The sequence below is a fragment of the Amaranthus tricolor genome, chromosome 17 (genome assembly GCF_026212465.1).
Source record: "Amaranthus tricolor cultivar Red isolate AtriRed21 chromosome 17, ASM2621246v1, whole genome shotgun sequence".
Taxonomy (NCBI): domain Eukaryota; kingdom Viridiplantae; phylum Streptophyta; class Magnoliopsida; order Caryophyllales; family Amaranthaceae; genus Amaranthus; species Amaranthus tricolor.
Window position 1 is genome coordinate 13,899,040 of NC_080063.1, and position 9,190 is coordinate 13,908,229.

General features: G+C 32.4%; 2 protein-coding genes across 2 annotated transcripts; one reads left to right on the top strand and one right to left on the bottom strand.

Annotated features, from left to right (window-relative positions):
* Positions 1-3,596, top strand: LOC130804250 (protein IQ-DOMAIN 6). Its single transcript, XM_057668628.1, has 5 exons — positions 1-547; positions 642-890; positions 1,578-1,805; positions 1,896-2,009; positions 2,658-3,596. The coding sequence occupies exons 1-5, from the start codon at positions 479-481 to the stop codon at positions 3,354-3,356; spliced, it is 1,359 nt and encodes a 452-aa protein (XP_057524611.1). The 5' UTR covers positions 1-478; the 3' UTR covers positions 3,357-3,596.
* Positions 3,583-9,190, bottom strand: LOC130804249 (cytochrome P450 711A1). Its single transcript, XM_057668627.1, has 5 exons — positions 8,838-9,190; positions 7,407-7,559; positions 5,244-6,030; positions 4,210-4,305; positions 3,583-4,109 (listed from the first exon to the last, which is right to left on the bottom strand). The coding sequence occupies exons 1-5, from the start codon at positions 9,065-9,067 to the stop codon at positions 3,765-3,767; spliced, it is 1,611 nt and encodes a 536-aa protein (XP_057524610.1). The 5' UTR covers positions 9,068-9,190; the 3' UTR covers positions 3,583-3,764.

A 9,190-nucleotide genomic window follows, 5' to 3' on the forward strand; every position in this document is an offset into this window, starting at 1 on the left:
CTGCCTCGTATCCGTTGAGCATCATTTGAATTTCAAATTATAAACTTCTCTTCCTTCCATTCTTTTCCTTTTTTTTTTCCTCATGTGCACATTACTCCACAACTCCCCACTAAATTCGTCCCATTAACCCAACCAACTCTCTCTTTATCTCTCTTCTATGTCGTTTTATCCAAGATTATTACCATTATTCACACTTCTCTTTTCAACACCATTTTCTCTCTCCTTCTGAAACCCCCTGACTTATTACACTTACCAATTCATTAATCCTTATTGGCTCACATTCTGCTTCTTTGTCTCTGTTCTTTTAACACCATCAAACACTTCATTTTCACTTCAAAATTCTAAACTTTCATATTATTTTCATCATTCAAGTTTGAAAATCAAATGGGTTCTTTTTAATTTCACTATTTGTTTACTGTTTTTCTCTTACTCTGTTTCATCATTACATTCCCCTGTTTTTACTCTGTTTTCTTCATTTATGGGTGCTTCTGGAAAATGGGTTAAAACCCTCATTGGCTTCAAAAAACCAGAAAAAGATGATTCCCATGTAAGTTTACTGCTTAAAGATGTGATATTTACTCTTTTTTTTTTCCTCATTTTGGGATGTAAATAAATTTCTCAAAGTTTTGATTTTTATGTAGGATAAATGTGGGAGTAATAAAGGTAAGAAATGGAAACTATGGAGAAGTCCATCAGGAGATTTGGGGACATGGAAAGCTTTTAAAGGTCGTTATAAATCAACAGTTTCAGAGGGTTCAGATTCACCATGTCGAAACGATGCGTTTAATGCTGCTGTTGCTACTGTAGTTAGAGCTCCTCCTAAGGATTTTCGTGTTGTTAGGAAAGAATGGGCTGCCATTCGTATTCAAACCGCTTTTCGTGGATTTTTGGTATTTTAACTTCTTTTTCATCTTTTGATATTCACTTTTCTCCTTTTCAGTTTTTAGCTTAAAACCCTTTTTCTTTTTACGAACCCTTTTGAATGATATGGATTTTTACTGTTACATACCATTTAGTTCATCGGGTCGATTTTGAGTTCATGTTTTAAGTTGGATCAGAATTGGGTTTTTATCAATGTTGGCTTTTACATAATTGTTAATCAATTATTATGTCGGGTCAAATCGGGTTTAGTTTTAAAGTCGAATAAATATCAGATTATCATGTCTTTTTTGAACCCCTCAGAGTTGAAATATCTTGCTAGTAAAAATGTGGTGTTTTTATGCTACAAATGAACGTTACTCCACCACTAACAACTACTGAAACGGCTATTTCATCTTAAGTTGTGTTTTGGCATAGTTAAACACTAACAATGGTTTAGATTGCTATGCCTAACAAGTCCGATTTAATTTGAAATATGAACATATACCTAACCCTAAACACATTGCGCATATAATTTGATATAAAGTGGCAATGGTTTAAGTTAGAAGTGGGTATAAGATAGACTACAGTGTATATAAACAAATTCTAGGTTGATTATAGTCCTACATTATACAAAAAGGATGATTCATTTTAAGCTATTTTTACTAGTGTTCTTCATATGAATTAGTTAATAATACATGTTGATCAAATGTATATAGGCAAGAAGAGCGTTGAAGGCATTAAAAGGAATTGTGAGGCTGCAAGCCTTAGTTCGAGGGCGACAAGTACGGAAACAAGCTGCTGTTACACTAAGGTGTATGCAGGCATTGGTTCGGGTTCAGGCTCGAGTTAGAGCTCGACGTGTGAGGATGTCTGTTGAAGGGCAGGCTGTACAGCAGTTGCTTGATGAACGGCGAACTAAGAATGAACTCTTGAAGCAAGCTGAGGTCAGTTATATTAGCTGGACAAAATCTAAATTGTTGTGTTCAAAATTTGAAATTCTTACTTGGTAATCTTCAATTTTGAATAAATTGTAGGAAGGATGGTGTGATAGTAAAGGAACATTGGAGGAAATCAAAACTAAGTTGCAATTAAGGCAAGAAGGAGCCTTTAAAAGGGATAGAGCCCTTGCTTATGCTCTTGTCCAAAAGGTATATTTTTACTATTCTTACTTTGTACTAAAGAGTTATGTTTAGCTAAGGATGTCAATATTCCTGGACTCGAACCCCAATTTTCAAACTCCGTCACATCAGATTTTCACCGAATTTTATAGTTTATCTCTATACTCGGGTTTTGCAATGAGTTTTATTTGTCAAGAATGCATACAAATCTCATAAATTTAGCTAAGGTTTTCAATATCCTTACACTCCAACCCCTATCTTTAACTCTGCCACATTAGATTATAACCGAATTTTATAGATTAGCTCTATACTAAGGTTTTGCAATGAATTTTATGTATCAAGACTGCATACAAGTCTCATCTTTATCTTTCACTTCACCAACATTAGTCTTTAAAGAGTTATATTTAGCTAAGGGTGTCAATCTAGACTCGAACCCGATCTTCAAACTCCACCACAACAATTTTCCATCGAATTTTACCATTTATCTCTATAGTCAGGTTTTGCAATGAGTTTTGTTTATCAAGCCTGCATACAAGTCTCGTCTTTTCTTTCACTTCACCAACGTCAGTCGTCATTGTAAAACTAGCATAGTTGACACCCTAGATTTTGAAGTCTTGCTTATTTTTATGTTTCTTGCAATTATTATTAAATGATTGGAAATTCTTGATATTATTTCAGCAAATGAGGTTAACACCTTCCACAGTTTTCGAAACAAACATCTCAACATCATCATTCAAGGGCTTAGAAGCAGACAAAAATAACTGGAGTTGGTTAGAACGTTGGATGGCAGCAAAACCATGGGAAAACAGACTAATGGAGGAAGTTCATAGTACTATATCAGAGGTTAAAACCCCCCCTCCAAAAACTCTTGTAAATCCCTTTAAGGACACTATACCGAAATCATCTGAACTACACTGTCAAGTAAAGGTCAGGAAAAACAATATGAGCACAAGAATCTCAGCAAAACCACCCTTAATCGCAGCGGTTCAAGGCACGCGCTCATCCTCTAGCCCGAGTTCAGACTTCCCTTATGCCGAGAGCTCGGCTTCCTCCTCAATGTGCACCTCGACAACTCCAATTTCGGGCACTGAGGAGAGTGGAGGAATTACTACAAGTAAAAATTGTAGGCCAAGTTATATGAATCTCACTGAATCAACTAAGGCAAAGAGGAGAACACAACGGGTGCAAATGCAATCAATGGATGAGTTTCAGTTTGCCAAAAAACTTGTGGGATTGTCGAATGGGGATACGAAGAGTAGTGCTGGTTCGGATCCTCCTTCGATCAATTTCTCTAGGCCTTTGAATTTGCCCACGAGTAGTCGATTGGATAAGAACTTGGTGCGGCCAAGGGATAGAGAGAACTACTTGTACAACTGATGTTTTTAAAGAATGATATTGCTTTTGCTTGTTTGCTTAGCAACAACTTGTTGTTCATGTAAGTTAAAAGAACAAGAAGAGCCATAGTTTAAGGTTTTAGTGTTGCGTTTTTTTGTGATCTATCATTTGGTTAGTGAAGATTGTAATTGGAGTATTCTTTTTGTTTTTGCAATGTAGAAAAATGTCTTGGATGTTGTAATGTAATTCAACTTGTTTTGCACTTTGTTTCAGTAGATGAAATCTGTAATGTCATTTAGTATTTCATTACTGTCTCTTATTGCATTTTGGATTTATGTGTTACAATTTACAAATGATTATAATAGCCGACTCATTAACAATGCTTCTTACTCTTTAAACTAGCCAATAACTTCAACCGCCAATTGCGAAAAACAAACGTTAAAACTCTTATTAGTTTTGTTTCTTACATTCTCGCTTGATGACTTGAAGCTTAACCCCGCGCTTGTAGTTAAGGACGATGCCATAATCTAGCTCTATAGGTTTCTCCATCTTTGGGGAGTGTCGAAACACATAATGACGGTATAGATGGATGATCGAGAGCTTTATTTCTTGCATAGCAAACTTCTGGCCTATACAAGCTCTTGGGCCAATTCCAAAAGGTATGTGAGCATAAGGGTGCCTATTTTTCTCCTCCTCACAAATCGGATTGAATCTTTCTGGTTTGAACTTGTCTGCATCTGGAAAGTTTTTCGGGTCCTTGGCTAGAACACCAGGTGCCAACCATACCCATGTCCCCTGCTCTCTCAAACCATTTTGATAAATCATTTAGCAATTAGTGTACTTTTTTCAGATTTTAATCAAAGAGTTCTGAATGCATTAATGCTGGATCTCTTACCTTTGGGAGTAAGTAACCTCCTATCTCAACTTCTACAGTCGTTTCTCTTGCAATTAATGGGGAAACTGTATAGAATCTCATGGCTTCCTTAATAACCTGTAAACAAAACTTTGAAATTTAGACTTTCTAAATGTTTCAAACAAAAATTACCAACTTCTATTTAAAATTTGAAGTTTAGTGCAAGAAAAATGACTTGGATTCATTATGTAGGACTAAAAATAAATTAATTGAATGAATTTTGAATTATGAGAGTAAACTTAGTGCGATGAACAAAACTAAAAACAACTAAGGGCCTATATAGTAGTTAGTACAAGGTAGTTTTCGTGTAGCTATTAGCCATTTGAGTAGCAATGGGGTGTCGTCTTATTAACTGTTAACTATGGTGTTAATAGCTGTTAGTTATTTGGGTAATTGTTAATTATGACTAGCTATAGATAGCAGTACAATTGTAACTTGTAGCTGTGATTTTTAATTATTATTTAGCTTTGTGAATTATCTACCGTTATTAAAGTAATAATTTTGGTAGTTGTTTTAAAATAATTTATAATGAAAATTGTGAAGAATATCTTTAAATTGCTACTTTTTATTTGGAACGCCAAAAATTATAACGTTCTAAAGATAATTAAACATGCACCTTTAAACACTATCGAAACTGTTAATTTACAAATAAATATATTTTTTTTTGTAATTTTAATCTCATTAAACCGCTAATAATTATTCAAACTGCTAAGCGGAACACGCCCTAAACTAAACTTTCTATTAGTTGGGGGAGAATAAGCCCCAAGTGTAGATAAGTGTACAAGTTTTTCAAGGGTACTTTTATTATTTTATATACTTTTATATATGTCAAATTGTTAATTTTGCCCTACTTTTTTCTTACTCATATCTTATTAATTTTTTACACATATCTTCATAGAAATTAGTAAAAATGGTCTATTTAACATAAAGATATCAATTTTTTAGTTTTTGGGTAAAACGTCTATATAATAGGTAAAACAGAACGGAAGAAACATAATTAAAAGAGAACAACTTGCCTGATCAAGGTAAGTAAACTTAATCTGAAGATCATGAGCAGTTGGCACTTGATCTGACAATCCAAAACCATCAATTTCTTGAAGCAATTTCTTCTCAACTTCAGGATGCCCAGAAATTAAGTACACAATTGAAGACAATGTAAAGGATGTTGTAGCAGATCCAGCTAATAGATGTTCATAAGCTAATGCACTAACATAATCAGATGTGAACACATTTTTTGATACTTTCTCAGAGTCCCTACTCCTTAATATAAGTGACAAAAAGTCCTTTAAATCTCGTTTCTCCTCTTTGTCGCGTTTCGCAACAATCTCATCTAGTCGTTTACTCAACTTTTCGTTAGTCCTTTCGACTTTCCACTCCATCGTCCCCGGAATACTCTTTAATATAACTCTAAACGGTTCTTGTAGGAACGGGACTAATAGGCCTAATATGATCGAAAATGATCCCGAGAGGTCCATTTTAAGTGTCGTAGTTGAATATATATGTTGGTTGATGAAATCGGACACTTGGGTGTGTTTTTCGGGTTGACTTTTATTTGATTGGTTTGGACTAGAGAGGCCAAAATTGATGCCAAATGCAGCTTGTCCAATGATATCAGTGGCTAAAGTTAGGGAAAAATTGGAGAAAATTATGTCATTGTCATTTTTTTCTTGTTTATGTAATTGGTTATTGAGATTTTGGGTTGCTGATTCAATGAATGATTGCATTGTGGGGAGTAAACTTGCTAAATGAGAAGGTTGGTACATTGAGATTATTGTGTTCCTCATTGTTGACCACCTTGAATCCCTACAAAATTACAACATTCTTGCTCATTTTAGTACTATATCCGTTTGAAAACCAATTTAACCAAAAACTTAAGTTAATGGTTGACACTCTAACTTTATGTTATATACTCTGGTGGCAGATTCAGACACTATAATAAGTGGATTTAAAAAAGTCAGAGTCAAAGCCAATAACAAAGTCAATGTTATCTATTCTAAAATTTTACAATTAGTAATGTATATCATTTAATTTGTCATTATGTCCAAATTTCATAATAAATAGAGTATATATATATATATATATATATATATATATATATATATATAAAATAGTTGTTATTTGACTAGGTCAAATTTTTTTAGCAGTAAATCAAAATTTTCGCATAAACCAATATAAAAAGTCACATTCTATTATACCTTTATATCCATTCAAATTGATTAATAAATGGGAGCATAAGAGTATATGACTTTCAATTTTAGATACCTTTTTAGCTATCTAAATATCAAGTGTGCTCAATACTATAGTTTTATTTTAAAATTATTTTATTATACATGGCAAATGTACCTAAATCTGAAGAGTTGAAAATGTTAAGTGGGGTCTAACCGTCTAACCCCATAGTCGCAATTAGGGATGTTTAATGGGTTGGCCCCCATTTGAAGCTCTTATTCAGCTCGTTTTTAGAAGGGTTTTATAAGAGTCGAGTCAAAAATGGGCTATATTATAATTAAAATGAAGCGGGTTACAAAAAGGCTCAATAAAGGCTGAAAACAGACTTTTGTAAATAACATAATTAATGTATAATTTAAATATTAATGTCAATAAATTAATATTTTTTAATTTAATTATTATAAATGACAGTTTAATTGTTCTAAATTATAAATGGGAATTAAAATAATTTATAGTAGTACATATGGGTCTGGTTGGGCCGAACCGGGCTTTGAAAGCCCGATCTATTTTAAGCTCATTTTAATTATAAAGTGCCCTTATTCGGTCCGACCCATATTTACTAAGCCCGACCCGACCCTTATTTGACCCATTGAACACCCCTGGTCACATAAAACATACCTCCGCCCTTTGTTAAATTTACTCCTACACACCCCTCACTTAAGAGTTCGTATGAATGCAATATATGCTTTTTATCGTACCTAGCATTCAATATTAGTTTTTTTAATCACTTAGATACTCAACATTTTTATAGAAAAAGAGATAAAAGGATCAAAATTGAAGAATTTAATAGTACTCCTTCAGTTCCTTAGAATTTACACAATTTAATTAATAAAATTGTCATAAAAAATGATTAAAGGTTTGTACAAAATAATGGACTTTTTAATAAGAAAGAAAATCTAATTTTCCGTGTCTAAATCTATATCTCAAATGAGAATGGAGAATTAATAAATAACCTGGTGAAGAAAAGACCCTTTTGGTGAAGAGGAGAAGCAGAAATAGGAGGAGGAATACTTCTGTTTGGAAAATATTTGAATTTCTTTATTCCAACTTCTCTGCATAGCTCTGCATCTGCTATTATTACCAGTGGTTGTCTCCCTAGATGAAATCTGCAACTTTCCCCATTTAGAAACTTACTTTGTTTTTTGTGAAATCTTAATAGAGAAATAAATGAAATACTTTTTTTTATCTCCGTATTATTTAATTGAAAATATTAGAATGATTTATCCCATATTATATGATATATGAAGTACACTATAAGTTATTAATACTCTTTTTTCATTGTCATATAATTTTAAAATAGTATCTTATTGAAATATGTGCAACACATGGTTTCCCACCATAATCCAAATAATACAAAATGAATTGGCGGAGAAATAATTTACTGATGTACTACGGTCCTTTAGTCCTACTTCTTCCGTTCCACTATATTTGTTTTATTTGACTTTATTAAACTATACATACTTAAAAATTACAAATAGTTAATATTATGAAAGTATGCGATTAAGCGATTCAAACAAGATCTCGCTTGACTATCACTACAACAAATTTAACTTTTTGCGATATTGAATTTAGTGGCATTTAAAAAATACCACTGATATATATTTTTAGTGTAATAATTAATGATTTTTATCTTAAATTCCACTATAAAGTGATTTAGTGATACTTTATTTGGTTTTTAGTGGCATACGTAATTGTTACTATAGTCTATAATGACATTTATGAGAAACGTTACTAGATCCTATATCGTAAAAAGCTTTAGTGTGATGTTTTATTATGCTGCTAAAGGGACTAATAAATATCACTAAATCCTCTATATATACCATTAGAAATTAAAGTAACGACAGTTAAATTAAATGGTGTTAAATATATCCCACTAAAAGCAAGTTATATTGTAGTGTATATTTATTGATACGCATTAGCTGCTATATATAAAATAAGCTTGAACGATAAAATAATGGCAAAAATTGTTATATAACGAGTATTTCAGAAGGGAGGAAGTATATATCATATTTAGTTTTTTTCTAAAAAAATTAGGAAATCTTAAGCATAGAAGAACAACACATATATCATAATTTAGTTTTTTCTAAACAAATGTTGGTTATTACATGCACTCGAGACTATAATTACATAGTTTTGAGTCGATAGAATCAATGGTGAATCAAGAATAATCGTATATAATGGATTAAAAACTCATTAATATACATCTGTTGAACTAATTCGTTTGTCTGTATGTTATATATTACAATTCTTGAATTTTTAAAGAAAACTTTGCAACAAACTGAAATTACTGCTCCTACAAAAAGATGAAATATTTATAGAAATAATCATAAATCAATAAATAGTTAGCACGAAAACAAAGGGAAAGGGAAAGAAGGAAAACAGACCTGAAAATAGGACCATAGAGTTTAGCAAATGTTGCAAAAACATCAGGACCATACTTAGCCATAAAGGGAAGGTGTCCAACAAAAGGGTAGGGTGGAGGACCAGGTATCCTTCTTACCTTCCAATATGGTGCATAAAAGTAGTATATCATTAACCCACTTCCTATAAATATTGCTACTAAACTTGGAGACACTAACATAAGTGCCTTTAAAATTAAGGGCACTCCTAACATTTTGATACAATGACTATAATAAGGATGAAGAGTTGTTAAGGTATGAAGATGCAAATGGAAATGGTGATGATGAAATATGGGGTGTATAAATAAAGAAGATAAAATTTTTTTAAAAAAAATTAA